The sequence below is a fragment of the Haliotis cracherodii genome, unplaced genomic scaffold (assembly GCF_022045235.1).
Source record: "Haliotis cracherodii isolate W230 unplaced genomic scaffold, xgHalCrac1.p SCAF_7, whole genome shotgun sequence".
In the NCBI taxonomy this organism is placed as follows: Eukaryota; Metazoa; Mollusca; class Gastropoda; order Lepetellida; family Haliotidae; genus Haliotis; species Haliotis cracherodii.
In genome coordinates this window covers 687,501-706,858 of record NW_027266330.1, presented here as the reverse complement: position 1 = coordinate 706,858, position 19,358 = coordinate 687,501, and the positions used below count along the sequence as shown (strand labels likewise).

At 44.3% G+C, this 19,358-nt stretch overlaps 1 protein-coding gene across 1 annotated transcript in view; it reads left to right on the top strand.

The window, feature by feature from the left end:
* LOC139449121 (unconventional myosin-XVI-like) overlaps positions 1-19,358 on the top strand; it is a 157,726-nt gene that overhangs the window by 89,042 nt on the left and 49,326 nt on the right. The window contains exon 29 of the mRNA XM_071230605.1: positions 9,706-9,863. Within this exon, the coding sequence (XP_071086706.1) occupies positions 9,706-9,863 (158 nt within the window). The remainder of the gene's footprint in view (positions 1-9,705; positions 9,864-19,358) is intronic.

Below are 19,358 nucleotides of genomic sequence, written 5' to 3'. Positions count from 1 at the left end.
CTTGTTGACTGTAGGTCTTATTGACTAGCTCTTGTTGAATGTAGGTCTTGTTGTTTGTAGGTCTTGTTGAATCTAGGTCTTGTTGACTGTAGGTCTTGTTGAATGTAGGTCTTGTTGATTGTAGCTCCTTTTGACAGAGTCACTTGTTGACTGAAGCTCCTTTTGACTGTAGCTCCTGTTGAATGTAGGTCTTGTTGACTGGAGGACTTGTTGACGGTAGTGCTTGTTGAATGTAGTGCTTGTTGAATGTAGCTCTTGTTGACTGAAGGACTTGTTGACTGTATGTCTTGTTGAATGTAGGTCTTGTTGAATGTAGCTCTTGTTGACAGTGTCACTTGTTGACTGTTTTTCACTGCCTTTAATGTGAGGATAAGACTGCCTGTCGACACTGTTGCTGGAGATGGAGTCAGTGTTGCCACAGACGCTGGTGACAGGGAATGCCTTTGATGTGGCTGCTCACATGAGCTGACAACAATATTCAATTACAGCATTCATTGTTTATGTCTAGATCAGTGAGGCAGGTGTCATGTTATCTGCCACATGTGGCCTCTGTCCTAGGAATGGCCACAAGGCCACTGTGAGAGGTAACCTGATTACATTGAGTTAAGATGCATCTTAACATCACAGCATTATCACACTGGGGATCAGGCTGACAGCGTCTTGACATCACGGCATTATCACACTGGGGATCAGGCTGACAGCGTCTTGACATCACAGCATTATCACACTGGGCATCACACCGACAGTGTCTTGACATCACAGCATTATCACACTGGGGATCAGGCTGACAGTGTCTTGACATCACAGCATTATCACACTGGGGATCAGGCTGACAGTGTCTTGACATCACAGCATTATCACACTGGGGATCAGGCTGACAGTGTCTTGACATCACAGCATTATCACATTGGGGATCAGGCTGACAGTGTCTTGACATCACAGCATTATCACACTGGGGATCAGGCTGACAGCGTCTTGACATCACAGCATTATCACACTGGGGATCATGCTGACAGCGTCTTGACATCACAGCATTATCACACTGGGCATCACACCGACAATGTCTTGACATCACAGCATTATCACACTGGGGATCAGGCTGACAGCGTCTTGACATCACGGCATTATCACACTGGGGATCAGGCTGACAGCGTCTTGACATCACAGCATTATAACACTGGGGATCAGGCTGACAGCGTCTTGACATCACAGCATTATCACACTGGGGATCAGACTGACAGCGTCTTGACATCACAGCATTATAACACTGGGGATCAGGCTGACAGCGTCTTGACATCACAGCATTATCACACTGGGGATCAGGCTGACAGCGTCTTGACATCACAGCATTATCACACTGGGGATCAGGCTGACAGCGTCTTGACATCACAGCATTATAACACTGGGGATCAGGCTGACAGCGTCTTGACATCACAGCATTATCACACTGGGGATCAGACTGACAGCGTCTTGACATCACAGCATTATCACACTGGGGATCAGACTGACAGCGTCTTGACATCACAGCATTATCACACTGGGGATCAGACTGACAGCGTCTTGACATCACAGCATTATCACACTGGGGATCAGACTGACAGCGTCTTGACATCACAGCATTATCACACTGGGGATCAGGCTGACAGTGTCTTGACATCACAGCATTATCACACTGGGGATCAGGCTGACAGCGTCTTGAAATCACGGCATTATCACACTGGGGATCAGGCTGACAGTGTCTTGACATCACAGCATTATCACACTTGGGATCAGACTGACAGCGTCTTGACATCACGGCATTATCACACTGGGGATCAGACTGACAGCGTCTTGACATCACAGCATTATCACACTGGGGATCAGGGTGACAGCATCTTGTGACTGTGATAGACATCAAGGGACTGCCTCCAGTATTCTCACTCTCTGCCTCCAGTATTCTCACTCTCTGGCTCCAGTTTTCTCACTCTCTGCCTCCAGTATTCTCACTCTCTGCTTCCAGTATTCTCACTCTCTGCCTCCAGTATTCTCACTCTCTGCCTCCAGTATTCTCACTCTCTGCTTCCAGTATTCTCACTCTCTGCTTCCAGTATTCTCACTCTCAGCCTCCAGTATTCTCACTCTCTGCCTCCAGTATTCTCACTCTCTGCCTCCAGTATTCTCACTCTCTGCCTCCAGTATTCTCACTCTCTGCCTCCAGTATTCTCACTCTCAGCCTCCAGTATTCTCACTCTCAGCCTCCAGTATTCTCACTCTCTGCCTCCAGTATTCTCACTCTCAGCCTCCAGTTTTCTCACTCTCAGCCTCCAGTATTCTCACTCTCTGCTTCCAGTATTCTCACTCTCTGCCTCCAGTATTCTCACTCTCTGCCTCCAGTATTCTCACTCTCAGCCTCCAGTATTCTCACTCTCAGCCTCCAGTATTCTCACTCTCAGCCTCCAGTATTCTCACTCTCAGCCTCCAGTATTCTCACTCTCTGCCTCCAGTATTCTCACTCTCAGCTTCCCAAACGCTCTACATGATCCAGTGTCACACAATCACATAGGGTGTTGAACTCAACATAATACAGTGTCACACAATCACATAGGGTATTGAATCCAACATGATCCAGTGTCACACAATCACATAGGGTATTGAACTCTACATGATCCAGTGTCACACAATCACATAGGGTATTGAACTCAACATGATCCAGTGTTACACAATCACATAGGGTATTGAACTCAACATGATCCAGTGTCACACAATCATGTAGGGTATTGAATCCAACATGATCCAGTGTTACACAATCCCATAGGGTATTGAACTCAACATGATCCAGTGTCACACAATCATGTAGGGTATTGAATCCAACATGATCCAGTGTTACACAATCACATAGGGTATTGAACTCAACATAATACAGTGTCACACAATCACATAGGGTATTGAACTCAACATGATCCAGTGTCACACAATCACATAGGGTATTGAACTCTACATGATCCAGTGTCACACAATCACATAGGGTATTGAACTCAACATGATCCAGCGTTACACAATCACATAGGGTATTGAACTTAACATGATCCAGTGTCACACAATCATGTAGGGTATTGAATCCAACATGATCCAGTGTTACACAATCCCATAGGGTATTGAACTCAACATGATCCAGTGTCACGCAATCACATAGGGTATTGAACTCAACATGATCCAGTGTCACACAATCCCATAGGGTGTTGAACTCTACATGATCCAGTGTTACACAATCGCATAGGGTATTGAACTCAACATGATCCAGTGTCACACAATCACATAGGGTGTTGAACTCTACATGATCCAGTGTTACTCAATCACATAGGGTATTGAACTCTACATGATCCAGTGTTACACAATCATGTCGGGTATTGAACTCAACATGATCCAGTGTTACACAATCACATAGGGTATTGAACTCTATTTATAGAGTCGATGTCTGATTAACAGATTTATAAAACTTGTGTCTGATGTAACAGATATTTAGGGCTTGTTTCTGATGTAACAGATATTAAGGGCTTTTGTCTGATGTAACAGATATTGAGGGCTTGTGTCTGATGTAACAGATATTTAGCGCTTGTGTCTGATGTAACAGATATTTAGCACTTGTTTCTGATGTAACAGATATTTAGGCCTTTTGTCTGATGTAACAGATATTTAGGGCTTGTTTCTGATGTAACAGATATTTAGGGCTTGTGTCTGATGTTACATATATTTAGGGCTTGTGTCTGATGTTACATATATTTAGGGCTTTTGTCTGATGTAACAGATATTTCGGGCTTGTTTCTGATGTAACAGATATTTAGGGCTTGTGTCTGATGTAACAGATATTTAGCACTTGTGTCTGATGTAACAGATATTTAGCACTTGTATCTGATGTAACAGATATTTAGGGCTTGTGTCTGATGTAACAGATATTTAGGGCTTGTGTCTGATGTAACAGATATTTTGGGCTTGTGTCTGATGTAACAGATATTTAGGGCTTGTGTCTGATGTAACAGATATTTGGGGCTTGTGTCTGATGTAACATATATATAAAACTTGTGTCTGATGTAACAGATATTTTGGGCTTGAATCTGGTGTAACAGATATTAGCACTTGTGTGTGATGTAACAGATATTTAGGGCTTGTGTCTGATGTATCAGATATTGAGGGCTTGTGTCTGATGTAACAGCTATTTAGGGCTTTTCTCTGATGTAACATATATTTAGGGCTTGAATTTGATGTAACAGATATTTAGGGCTTGTGTTTGATGTAACAGATATTTAGGGCTTTTGCCTGATGTAACAGATATTTAGGGCTTGTGTCTGATGTAACAGATATTTAGGGCTTGTGTTTGATGTAACAGATATTTAGGGCTTGTGTCTGATGTAACAGATATTTAGGGCTTTTGCCTGATGTAACAGATATTTAGGGCTTGTGTCTGATGTAACAGATATTTAGGACTTGTGTCTGATGTAACAGATATTTAGGGCTTTTGCCTGATGTAACAGATATTTAGGGCTTTTGCCTGATGTAACATTGATGAAGAGCTCAGATATGCAGAAAGTGCGTTGTGGACATTGATGTATGTAGGATAGGGCACAGGAATTCTCAGCAGGAAAAAACAGGAGGAAGTAACTCCTCACTGAGAGGAAACCGAGTCGGAGATGTCAGATTGTTTCCCAACACAGACTGACAGTGCTCTGTGCCGCTCACTGATACACTTGTCAGGCGGCAATAACAGCTCAGTAGTCCACTGTGTCGCAGCATACCGTCAGATCAGTGACTGTATTCCCAGAGAGTAAGTACACACTCCTTGTCCTTGTCGTGCTATAATGGTGGTACTGATAGAAAGCAGTCTCCATGCAACTGAAGATAGTTCTGCAGAAACAGACTTGTGTCCAGCACTTGGTCTCAGTAAAACGTTACCGTGACCAACAGTAGAGTTATATCATGTGTCCTGCTATATGGGATTATAATCCTTTCTGATACGTCCTACCACTAGTATATAGGATTAAAATTCCCTCCTGAAATGTCCTGCTATATAGGATAATTACCCTTTCTGATATGTCCTGCTATATAGGATTATAATGCCCTCCTGACGTGTCCCGCTATATAGGATTATAATGCCCTCCTGACGTGTCCTGCTATATAGGATTATTATGCCCTCCTGACGTGTCCTGCTATATAGGATTATAATGCCCTCCTGACGTGTCCCGCTATATAGAGAATCTCACCTCCGTGTCTTTTGATATCAAATATATCAACACGAGTTGATAAAAGTGGAAAAATTCCGAGGCTTGCCGAGGATTTTTGCCACTTTTATCAACGAGTGTTGATATATTTGATATCAAAAGACACGAGGGTGAGATTTTATATATCATCCAACATCATTCTTCCAACTTTTTCAATTTGTAGACAGTAATTAGCAGTGTTTTCAGTGTAAAAAGCACTGCTAACAGCTTCAGTAGCAGAGCCATTAGTGATGTCATTTGATTGTGACGTCATGGTAATCAGTGACGTCACAATGGTCTGCAAAGCATTGTGATGTAATTTCATTGCAGCAATATCTACAGTGTAGATATCGCTTGATCTAGTCTCCTGAGGGAGCCAGTTTTGGATGATAAATAGGATTAAAATCCCCTTTGATGTGTTCTGCTTTGCATTACAACATAAAGTTTATTTTGCAAATATTTCACCGTGACAACGCAGAATGTTTGTAACGTATCTGCGTAGCTACAGAAACACTCCAGAGTATCTGCGGAACAAATTGGCCCTTTTCTGGGACCAATTATGATGCCCTCCTGATGTGTCTGCTATACAGGATTATAATGCCCTCCTGACTTGTCCCGCTATATAGGATTATAATGCCCTCCTGATGTGTCCCGCTATATAGGATTATAATGCCCTCCTGACGTGTCCCGCTATATAGGATTATAATGCCCTCCTGATGTGTCCCGCTATACAGGATTATAATGCCCTCCTGACGTGTCCCGCTATATAGGATTATAATGCCCTCCTGATGTGTCCCGCTATACAGGATTATAATGCCCTCCTGACGTGTCCCGCTATATAGGATTATAATGCCCTCCTGATGTGTCCCGCTATATAGGATTATAATGCCCTCCTGACGTGTCCCGCTATATAGGATTATAATGCCCTCCTGACGTGTCCCGCTATATAAGATTATAATGCCCTCCTGATGTGTCCCGCTATATAGGATTATAATGCCCTCCTGACGTGTCCCACTATATAGGATTATAATACCCTCCTGATGTGTCCCGCTATATAAGATTATAATGCCCTCCTGATGTGTCTTATGTTTCTAGGTTTGTCAGCACCATACCCATGCTTGTGGGTTTCACCGAAGTTGTAAACGTCTGAGACCTGCAACACTTCGGGCTTTCCTCCCACATTAAGCTGACACGCCGCGATATAACTGGAATACTGTTAAAAGCGGCGTTAAACCCAACTCACTCACTCACTCCTGATGTGTCCCGCCATATAGGATTATAATGCCCTCCTGACGTGTCCCGCTATACAGGATTATAATGCCCTCCCGACGTGTCCCGCTGTACAGGATTATAATGCCCTCCCGACGGGTCCCGCTATATAGGATTATAATGCCCTCCCGACGGGTCCCGCTATATAGGATTATAATGCCCTCCTGACGTGTCCCGCTATATAGGATTATAATGCCCTCCTGACGCTTCCTGCTATATAGGATTATAATGCCCTCCTGACATGTCCGGCTTCAATGTAAAGTTCTGCATTAGACAACTCAAAAGCCCTGTGTACTTTGTGTTGGAGTTCGTTGTCACCTGTGTCTGTGCCTCGGTTACAAATGCTAGTGTACAACTTCCCCAGCACAATGAACATGGATGGAAATCAAATGTTCATTTAAGGGAGGCAATGCTAACTAATCACAAAACAAGTTCAATAGCTTATCCCAACTCAGAATATGAATGGGGGGATTGCGAAGGTTTAGATTTTTCACTATAATGTAAAAATACATGTATATGGTGTATACAAAATACGTAAATACCAAACATCAGAACAATCCAACCTGGTTATTTATTATCATAAACTAACAATATTTCACACATTTAACTGTAATCATAATACAATTATGTTTGCTTGAGAGATGTACACATTATACATGTACATTGTGTTGCCATGCTACCATACTGCCATACTGCCATACTGCCACATTCGCCACACTGAACTGATCATTCTTAACATAATAAATAGTCCAGCAATATATTGACGGTATACGAATACATGAACATGCACCAGCTTACAGGCTCACATTGTACTTATAAGGGACAGCAAACCGAATTTAGTGTGACAAAATACTGCTTCAACTACAACCTCACAGATTACTTGAATTAGGATTATATTTATGTTATGTGACCTGCTATATAGGATTATAATCCTTTTTGTGTCCTGCTATATAGGATTATAATCCTTTTTGTGTCCTGCTATATAGGATTATACTCCTTTCTGTGTCCTGCTATATAGGATTATTTTACCCTTTGATGTGTCCTATATAGGATTATAATCCCCTTTGATGGTTATAACTATATAGGATTATAATCCCCTTTGATGGTTATAACTATATAGGATTATAATCCCCTTTGATGTGTCCTATATAGGATTATAATACCCTTTGATGTGTCCTATATAGGATTATAATACCCTTTGATTTGTCATGCTATATAGCATTATAATGCCCACCTGAGTGGGACATGCCTCCTGGCTGCAGTGTAGAGTCTCCAGTAGCTGGGACATGCCTCCAGGCTGCAGTGTAGAGTCTCCAGTAGCTGGGACATGCCTCCAGGCTGCAGTGTAGAGTCACCAGTAGCTGGGACATGCCTCCTGGCTGCAGTTTAGAGTTACCAGTAGCTGGGACATGCCTCCAGGCTGCAGTGTAGAGTCACCAATAGCTGGGACATGCCTCCTGGCTGCAGTGTAGAGTCTCCAGTAGCTGGGACATGCCTCCAGGCTGCAGTGTAGAGTCTCCAGTAGCTGGGACATGCCTCCTGGCTGCAGTGTAGAGTCTCCAGTAGCTGGGACATGCCTCCTGGCTGCAGTGTAGAGTCTCCAATAGCTGGGACATGTCTCCTGGCTGCAGTGTAGAGTCACCAGTAGCTTGGACATGCCTCCTGGCTGCAGTGTAGAGTCTCCGGTAGCTGGGACATGCCTCCTGGCTGCAGTGTAGAGTCTCCAGTAGCTGGGAGCTTGACGTGTTCTGGCTGCAGTGTAGAGTCTCCAGTAGCTTGGACATGCCTCCAGGCTGCAGTGTAGAGTCACCAGTAGCTGGGACATGCCTCCTGGCTGCAGTGTAGAGTCTCCTGTAGCTGGGACATGTCTCCTGGCTGCAGTGTAGAGTCACCAGTAGCTGGGACATGCCTCCAGGCTGCAGTGTAGAGTCTCCAGTAGCTGGGACATGCCTCCTGGCTGCAGTGTAAAGTCTCCAGTAGCTGGGACATGCCTCCAGGCTGCAGTGTAGATTCTCCAGTAGCTGGGAGCTTGACGTGTTCTGGCTGCAATGTAGATTTACCAGTAGCTGTCTGACTGGCTGTTTGAAGACACTGACTGGAAACATGTGTTTGGTGTAATTGTTGTGATGGGCAGTTGACAGCCCTAAGTGCCAGATCACTGTCAGCTGTGACAGGGCCTTGGGCTCTGTGTGAGTGTAGTGTTCAGATGAACTGTTTCATTGAAAACTGGAAACAGGAGCAGAAACACTGATCACAACTGACCCACCCTCACCCTGTGCGACAAACTTGTTGGAATATGTTGAAAGTCTTAATGATTGCTAGTCTTGCTTCTAATATATACTGTGCAAAAAAAGAAATGCAAAATAATTTCAGATGTATATTTTATAAATGGCACACATGGAACAGTATATTTTCATGGTGAAGGTCATCTGTTTCCAAACCTGACTCTCATCGTGATTCCATGGAATCAATCAGATCCTGAATTGTGGCCTGGGGAATGTTCACCACCCTGTCTGCAGTGCTTGTGCCAACTGTCGGAGGTTCTGTGGTTGTTGCCTGGGGAATGTTCACCACCCTGTCTGCAGTGCTTGTGCCAACTGTCGGAGGTTCTGTGGTTGTTGCCTGGGGAATGTTCACCACCCTGTCTGCAGTGCTTGTGCCAACTGTCGGAGGTTCTGTGGTTGTTGCCTGGGGAATGTTCACCACCCTGTCTGCAGTGCTTGTGCCAACTGTCGGAGGTTCTGTGGTTGTTGCCGACATGCTAGCTGTTCACTTGCTGTGACATTATGATGGCATGCAATGAAAACCCACGTTTATATAGCCCAACAAGTGATGTTGCAGATGCATGTCAGAATGGTTGTTTCGGTGCCAGTTTCCCACATGGTTGTGTTTTTGCAATTTTTTCATCTTTTTATAAGATTTCTGCAGTACACCACACAATCAGGCCCAATCCATGCAGAAATGACCAGTTCATCTTTTGTATTAATTTTGTGTGGATGTTGGCAACACTGTCAGATATTTATGATTTGACTTCTGATTTGTTTGTTTTTCCAGAGTTTGTATATTTATTATTTATGCAAGATGATGTACAATTTATGAACATACAGTGTAGGATGCTGTGTTAACTGCTTCAGAGTACATTACACTAATTTACAGTGTTGTGTCTTTATTGTTGGTAATCAAATGGCTGTTTGGATGTTTGCAGGTGACGAGGAGTGGTACCGTGATGGTGCATCAACGTCAGGGACGACACTAACTGCTGGCCCCCAACCGGAGGACATGGACTCGCCGCGGCAGTTCCCCCCCTCCCCGAGGGACATGTACTATGGCTTCTATGAAACCATCCCAGCCAACGGTCACAAGGTAACACGACCATTCACTGTCAGAGTAGCAGAAGTGTCATATCCACCATAATAGACCTGAGATAGTTACAGTTGCTCCACCAGGATAGACCTGAGATAGTTACAGTTGTTCCACCAGGATTGACCTGAGATAGTGACAGTTGTTCCACCAGGATAGACCTGAGATAGTTACAGTTGTTCCACCAGGATAGACCTGAGATAGTTACAGTTGTTCCACCAGGATAGACCTGAGATAGCCACAGTTGTTCCACCAGGATAGACCTGAGACCGTTACAGTTGTTCCACCAGGATAGACCTGAGATAGTTACAGTTGTTCCACCAGGATAGACCTGAGACCGTTACAGTTGTTCCACCAGGATAGACCTGAGATAGTTACAGTTGTTCCACCAGGATAGACCTGAGACCGTTACAGTTGTTTCACCAGGATAGACCTGAGATAGCCACAGTTGTTCCATCAGAATAGACCTGAGATAGTTACAGTTGTTTCACCAGGATAGACCTGAGATAGCCACAGTTGTTCCATCAGGATAGACCTGAGATAGTTACAGTTGTTCCACCAGGATAGACCTGAGATAGTTACAGTTGTTCCACCAGGATAGACCTGAGATAGTTACAGTTGCTCCACCAGGATAGACCTGAGATAGCCACAGTTGTTCCATCAGGATAGACCTGAGATAGTTACAGTTGTTCCACCAGGATAGACCTGAGATAGTTACAGTTGTTCCACCAGGATAGACCTGAGATAGTTACAGTTGTTCCACCAGGATAGACCTGAGATAGTTACAGTTGTTCCACCAGGATAGACCTGAGATAGTTACAGTTGTTCCACCAGGATAGACCTGAGATAGCTAAAGTTGTTCCACCAGGATAGACCTGAGATAGTTACAGTTGTTCCACCAGGATAGACCTGAGATAGTTACAGTTGTTCCACGGGGATAGACCTGAGATAGCCACAGTTGTTCCATCAGGATAGACCTGAGATAGTTACAGTTGTTCCACCAGGATAGACCTGAGATAGTTACAGTTGTTCCACCAGGATAGACCTGAGATAGTTACAGTTGTTCCACCAGGATAGACCTGAGATAGTTACAGTTGTTCCACCAGGATAGACCTGAGATAGCTTAAGTTGTTTCACCAGGATAGACCTGAGATAGCTTAAGTTGTTCCACCAGGATAGACCTGAGATAGCTTAAGTTGTTCCACCAGGATAGACCTGAGATAGCCAGAGTTGTTCCACCAGGATAGACCTGAGATAGTTACAGTTGTTTCACCAGGATAGACCTGAGATAGCCAGAGTTGTTCCACCAGGATAGACCTGAGATAGTTACAGTTGCTCCACCAGGATAGACCTGAGATAGCCACAGTTGTTCCACCAGGATAGACCTGAGATAGTTACAGTTGTTTCACCAGGATAGACCTGAGATAGTTACAGTTGTTCCATCAGGATAGACCTGAGACCGTTACAGTTGTTTCACTAGGATAGACCTGAGATAGTGACAGTTGTTTCATCAGGATAGACCTGAGATAGTTACAGTTGTACAACCAGGATAGACCTGAGATAGTTACAGTTGTTTCACCAGGATAGACCTGAGATAGCCACAGTTGTTCCATCAGGATAGACCTGAGATAGTTACAGTTGTTCCACCAGGATAGACCTGAGATAGTTACAGTTGTTCCACCAGGATAGACCTGAGATAGTTACAGTTGCTCCACCAGGATAGACCTGAGATAGCCACAGTTGTTCCACCAGGATAGACCTGAGTTAGTTACAGTTGTTCCACCAGGATAGACCTGAGATAGTTACAGTTGCTCCACCAGGATAGACCTGAGATAGCCACAGTTGTTCCACCAGGATAGACCTGAGATAGTTACAGTTGTTCCACCAGGATAGACCTGAGATAGCTAAAGTTGTTCCACCAGGATAGACCTGAGATAGTTACAGTTGTTCCACCAGGATAGACCTGAGATAGTTACAGTTGTTCCACCAGGATAGACCTGAGATAGTTACAGTTGCTCCACCAGGATAGACCTGAGATAGCTTAAGTTGTTTCACCAGGATAGACCTGAGATAGTCACAGTTGTTTCACCAGGATAGACCTGAGATAGCCACAGTTGTTCCGCAAGGATAGACCTGAGATAGTTACAGTTGTTCCACCAGGATAGACCTGAGATAGTTACAGAAACAGTAGACACGCATCTCTGCTAGATGTTTATACAACAGTAGTCACAGATTGTAAGTGTTTTGGTTGTTTATACAATAGAAATCACAGATTGTAAGTGTTATGGCTTTAAAGATAATATTAGTCACAGATTGTAAGTGTTATGGTTGTTCATACAACAGTAGTCACAGATTGTAAGTGTTATGGTTGTTTATACAAATGTAGTCACAGATTGTAAGTGTTATGGTTGTTTATACAAATGTAGTCACAGATTGTAAGTGTTATGGTTGTTTATACAAATGTAGTCACAGATTGTAAGTGTTATGGTTGTTTATACAAATGTAGTCACATATTGTAAGTGTTATGGTTGTTTATACAAATGTAGTCACATATTGTAAGTGTTATGGTTGTTTATACAAATGTAGTCACAGATTGTAAGTGTTATGGTTGTTTATACAACAGTAGTCACAGATTGTAAGTGTTATGGTTGTTTATACAAATGTAGTCACAGATTGTAAGTGTTATGGTTGTTTATACAAATGTAGTCACAGATTGTAAGTGTTATGGTTGTTTATACAAATGTAGTCACATATTGTAAGTGTTATGGTTGTTTATACAAATGTAGTCACAGATTGTAAGTGTTATGGTTGTTTATACAAATGTAGTCACATATTGTAAGTGTTATGGTTGTTTATACAACAGTAGTCACAGATTGTAAGTGTTATGGTTGTTTATACAAATGTAGTCACATATTGTAAGTGTTATGGTTGTTTATACAAATGTAGTCACAGATTGTAAGTGTTATGGTTGTTTATACAAATGTAGTCACATATTGTAAGTGTTATGGTTGTTTATACAAATGTAGTCACATATTGTAAGTGTTATGGTTGTTTATACAAATGTAGTCACAGATTGTAAGTGTTATGGTTGTTTATACAAATGTAGTCACAGATTGTAAGTGTTATGGTTGTTTATACAAATGTAGTCACATATTGTAAGTGTTATGGTTGTTTATACAAATGTAGTCACAGATTGTAAGTGTTATGGTTGTTTATACAAATGTAGTCACATATTGTAAGTGTTATGGTTGTTTATACAACAGTAGTCACAGATTGTAAGTGTTATGGTTGTTTATACAAATGTAGTCACAGATTGTAAGTGTTATGGTTGTTTATACAAATGTAGTCACAGATTGTAAGTGTTATGGTTGTTTATACAAATGTAGTCACAGATTGTAAGTGTTATGGTTGTTTATACAACAGTAGTCACAGATTGTAAGTGTTATGGTTGTTTATACAAATGTAGTCACAGATTGTAAGTGTTATGGTTGTTTATACAAATGTAGTCACAGATTGTAAGTGTTATGGTTGTTTATACAAATGTAGTCACAGATTGTAAGTGTTATGGTTGTTTATACAAATGTAGTCACATATTGTAAGTGTTATGGTTGTTTATACAACAGTAGTCACAGATTGTAAGTGTTATGGTTGTTTATACAACAGTAGTCACAGATTGTAAGTATACTACTCAAAATTTGATAAGGATCGTAGATATTTGTCTTAATAAAAAAACAAAATAACTGCATAACTGGCAATATTGTGTTCAAGTGAAATCAAAAACGTCTCCAACACACTTGCACGTGTATTTCATGCCATGGGAAATGCGTTTCACATCACAGTTCATGCTTTTGCTACCATTGCACGATTTCCAATCAGGCAACGGTGTCTGATTCATTCTGAAACTTTAAACTCAATTGAGTGTTTACACTACGTTTAGCTACGCAATGCCCCCTCAATGTGTAAGGCGTCGCCTGACGACAGAACAACTGGGCAGATGTATTGGAATGCTTGATGCTGGCTATTCACAACATGACGTTGCCATTGCACTAAACGTCAGCCAGAGCGTTGTAAGCAGGGCCTGGTCCCGACAGCAAAATTTTGGTACAGCAGCACACCGACATGGGGGTGGTCGTCAGAGGTCGACAACCCAACGCCAAGATGATTTTGTGGCTCTTCAGGCACGACGTCATCCCTTCTGGACAGCAACCAGCCTACGTAACGAACTCCTGAACGCCTCGGGGGTGAATGTGTCCACTCAGACGATACGGAATCGTCTTCACAATGCAGGTCTCTACTCGAGAAGGGCATGTGTCCGAATCCCCCTGACTGTTTGACACCGGCGGGAGCGATTGGAATGGGCTGAAGAACATGTCACTTGGACACGGAACGATTGGGTTCCAGTTCTGTTCACCGATGAGTCCAGGTATTGTTTGGACTTTACAGACAGGAGGCAGCGGGTGTGGCGACGACAACGTGAACGTTTCCATGATGCCAACATCAGTGAACATGACCGTTATGGTGGTGGTTCCATCATGGTCTGGGGTGGAATCAACAGAGATGGAAGGACAGATCTTCATGTCCTGGAGAGAGGAACAATGATGGGGGTGAGGTACCGGGATGAGATGCTCGATGTGTACGTCAGACCCTACGCTGGTGCTGTTGGCCCTGAGTTCATCCTGATGGATGATAACGCCCGTCCTCATCGCGCCAGGGTGGTTGAGCAGTACCTTGAGCAGGAGACAATTGTCCGCATGGACTGGCCAGCGCGCTCGCCGGACTTGAACCCGATTGAGCATGTCTGGAACATGCTGCAGGTTGCCCTTTCACGCCGTAGAGCACAACCCACGACTTTGGCAGAGCTCAGACATGCCCTCGTGGAAGAGTGGAACAACCTTCCCATTGGGAACATCCGGGTGCTTATTGACAGCATATCTCAACGTTGTGAGGTCGTCATTGATGCAAGGGGAGGTCATACTCGATATTGACACTTCATCGACTAAGTGTAATGATGGACTATCCCTCATAACTGTGTAATTCTTTCTCTTGTTTGCTGTTAACATTTTTTAATGAAATGCCTTTTGGTGTTTGCAGATTTCAAACATTCCATATTGATACAAGTTCATGCCGTTCATGAATTTTCATTCATAACATGATTAAACACGTTTCTGAGTCAGAGTCATGTCTTTTGTTATGTTTGTGGTAACTTACACACATGTGACCTAGTGATCCTTATCAAATTTTGAGTAGTATATTATGGTTGTTCATACAACAGTAGTCACAGATTGTAAGTGTTATGGTTGTTTAGATCATATTAGTCACAGATTGTAAGTGTTATGGTTGTTTAGATCATATTAGTCACAGATTGTAAGTGTTATGGCTGTTTAGATCATATTAGTCACAGATTGTAAGTGTTATGGTTGTTTAGATCATATTAGTCACAGATTGTAAGTGTTATGGTTGTTTAGATCATATTAGTCACAGATTGTAAGTGTTATGGCTGTTTAGATCATATTAGTCACAGATTGTAGGTGTTATGGTTGTTTAGATCATATTAGTCACAGATTGTAGGTGTTATGGTTGTTTAGATCATATTAGTCACAGATTGTAAGTGTTATGGTTGTTTAGATCATATTAGTCACAGATTGTAGGTGTTATGGTTGTTTCGATCATATTAGTCACAGGTGATGACATCTTTATCTTGTGCTGCATCCAGCCTCTTGTTGATGGACCTGATTGAGTGTTGCAGTGAGTCAGTGACATGCCTCCAGTTGGAGGAGTTTCAAGCAGCTGCAGTGTCGGTGTGTTGCTGCACGAATGTAGAAGCGAAACTTTATGTTTTTCAAAATATATTGATCTCCACTTGCTCCTTTGGGCTCAGCCCTTATAACAGTGAGGGTCTACAGGGGGAGTGCCTCGCACTGCCTGGTCCATGCCCAAGATGCCTGTATCAAGTCGTGATGTTACTGCCTGTATCAAGTCGTGATGTTACTGCCTGTATCAAGTCGTGATGTTACTGCCTGTATCGAGTCGTGATGTTACTGCCTGTATCGAGTCGTGATGTTACTGCCTGTATCGAGTCGTGATGTTACTGCCTGTATCGAGTCGTGATGTTACTGTCTGTATCGAGTCGTGATGTTACTGTCTGTATCAAGTCGTGATGTTACTGTCTGTATCAAGTCGTGATGTTACTGTCTGTATCGAGTCCTGATGTTACTGTCTGTATCGAGTCGTGATGTTACTGCCTGTATCGAGTCGTGATGTTACTGTCTGTATCGAGTCGTGATGTTACTGTCTGTATCAAGTCGTGATGTTACTGTCTGTATCAAGTCGTGATGTTACTGTCTGTATCAAGTCATGATGTTACTGTCTGTATCAAGTCGTGATGTTACTGTCTGTATCAAGTCGTGATGTTACTGTCTGTATCAAGTCGTGATGTTACTGTCTGTATCAAGTCGTGATGTTACTGTAAGCCCTCTTGTATGTGCACCTTTCAGAAACCGACCCCCTAATCACTGTCACACTGTGAATATAATTGAAAAATTTGTTTCTTGGTTGTGACATGAACAGATATGCAAAGGTAAAATATGAATGTCTGGTAGCGGTTCTGACACACAAAGCACATGCATGTCCAAGCAGAATTTGAAATTATTTTTTACCTGTAGACTTAATCCTTTTTCACCATAGCCAGATGATTATCTGAATGTGGAAGATGGCAAAAATAGGGAAGAGGGAAGAGTAATGTCCGACAAAGCTGTTGGTCAGCTGGTTACCACCATTCAGTTATAAATTTACCCTTTGCCACAGCCCTGTCTGAAGGAGAACTTGATGTCCACAGACAACTGTCTGACAAGGACTGTCTGTCAGTGGCGAGACGTGTCTGAAGGAGAACTTGATGCCCACAGACAACTGTCTGACAAGGACTGTCTGTCAGTGGCGAGACGTCTCTGAAGGAGAACTTGATGCCCACAGACAACTGTCTGACAAGGACTGTCTGTCAGTGGCGAGACGTGTCTGAAGGAGAACTTGATGCCCACAGACAACTGTCTGACAAGGACTGTCTGTCAGTGGCGAGACAGGGCTGAAACCTGAGAACATGGAGGGAGATCCACTGATTGGATGAGAGCAGGTTCCTGTTGCATGTCACAGACGGGCGTATTCGGGGCTGGCGGCAAAGAAACATGGCATACATGCCCAGGATCATCATACCGTTGTCCACATTGGTGGAGGATCAGTCACGATGTCGCTGTGCGGGGAGCGTGATGGGTCATGGAGGATCAGGCACGATGTCACTGTGCGGGGAGCGTGATGGGTCATGGAGGATCAGGCACGATGTCGCTGTGCCGGGAGCGTGATGGGTCATGGAATCTGTTTGGGCGGATAACACGAGACTGGTTATTCCCTGGTGTTGTCGATTTATAATCACAGGGTCAGATGTCAGTTTCAGGATACTGTTGTACTACGTTATTACTTGCCTCTGGCTACCAGCCCCGTCCACATGGACAACAACTCCAGACCACATCAAACTCACACTCAGTGGAACAGAGTTCCACCAGCATAGCGATATTAGGACTGTCTGTTGCCCCACCTCTGTCATACAGTCCCCGCCTCCCTCATACAGTCCCCACCTCCGTGTCCCCACCTCCGTGTCCCCGCCTCCCTCATACAGTCCCCACCTCCGTGTCCCCACCTCCCTCATACAGTCCCCACCTCCGTGTCCCCACCTCCGTGTCCCCACCTCCCTCATACAGTCCCCACCTGCGTGTCCCCACCTCCGTGTCCCCACCTCCCTCATACAGTCCCCACCTCCGTGTCCCCACCTCCCTCATACAGTCCCCACCTCCGTGTCCCCACCTCCGTGTCCCCACCTCCCTCATACAGTCCCCACTTCCGTGTCCCCACCTCCGTGTCCCCGCCTCCCTCATACAGTCCCCACCTCCGTGTCCCCACCTCCCTCATACAGTCCCCACCTCCGTGTCCCCACCTCCGTGTCCCCGCCTCCCTCATACAGTCCCCACCTCCGTGTCCCCACCTCCCTCATACAGTCCCCACCTCCGTGTCCCCACCTCCGTGTCCCCACCTCCCTCATACAGTCCCCACCTCCGTGTCCCCACCTCCCTCATACAGTCCCCACCTCCGTGTCCCCACCTCCGTGTCCCCACCTCCCTCATACAGTCCCCACCTCCGTGTCCCCACCTCCGTGTCCCCGCCTCCCTCATACAGTCCCCACCTCCGTGTCCCCACCTCCCTCATACAGTCCCCACCTCCGTGTCCCCACCTCCGTGTCCCCGCCTCCCTCATACAGTCCCCACCTCAGTGTCCCCACCTCCGTGTCCCCACCTCCGTGTCCCCACCTCCGTGTCCCCGCCTCCCTCATACAGTCCCCACGTCAGTGTCCCCACCTCCGTGTCCCCACCTCCGTGTCCCCACCTCCCTCATACAGTCCCCACCTCCGTGTCCCCACCTCCGTGTCCCCGCCTCCCTCATACAGTCCCCACCTCAGTGTCCCCACCCCGATGCTCAGCTCAATGTCCTGATCTGTCTTGGTTGCAATGACCATGACCTTCACACGGATCGCCCGAGGATTGTGAAGTATTTCTCTGACACGAAGGAAGGTCTGATTTATCTACATGTGATGGGGCAGCTGATGAAGCTGGGCGTGGCCTTGTAACATTCCTCCTCTCCGTTATCAGCAGTACCTGCAGCCATGATACAGCAGCAGCATGATGTGAACACGGATAACTAGGATCACACACCAGGTGAGACAACGCGGGGAGAGGGGCTTCAAGTACACTTCCAGTGACACCACAGAGATACTGCCTGCTGTTTTGAACAACTGAGGAATGAAGTCACATCAAGTGGAATAACTTCATGATGGTTCTGGGAGTGTGGAGAGACAATCGGCTCCTCGTTTCGTGGAGTAGTTCCTCTAAGCACTAAGGCAGTCCATGATTAGCACACATTTTACAGCCTTTTGATCACCAATATTGTAATATTGTTGTCGGATAATAGATGAAATAAATAAAGCAGTGTTCTGAGACAGTTGTCTGATGATTGTCAACATGTCTAAAGAATCTAAAAATTATAAATCCTGGTAACGGAAATATGTTATTGACAAATTCATCATCAGTACATCTGTCAATATTCACTCAGGAGATAATGGCAGTGTAATCAGAGCAGGCAGTGATCCTGGCGCCAATTAGAGAGATTATTTCTGACGCTGTTGCTATGAATATTCATCAGTCCGAGTTGAAACAACCTTTGAGTGATAAGCCTGGTGAAGTTCTATGTCGTTATGTAACACCACCATGAGGACAAGAAGTGTTGGCATAATTGATTCCAGAAGAAATGATGCCCAGCTCACTGAGAGGCCAAGCTGGTCTGTCCAGGCAGATTCCCCAACTCAACACAAGTCAGTGTCAAATCAATACAATTCTCAATTCTGCAAACTAGATTTGTCACCAGCCACAAGGAGCTGAATTTGGAAAAATGATAAACCTC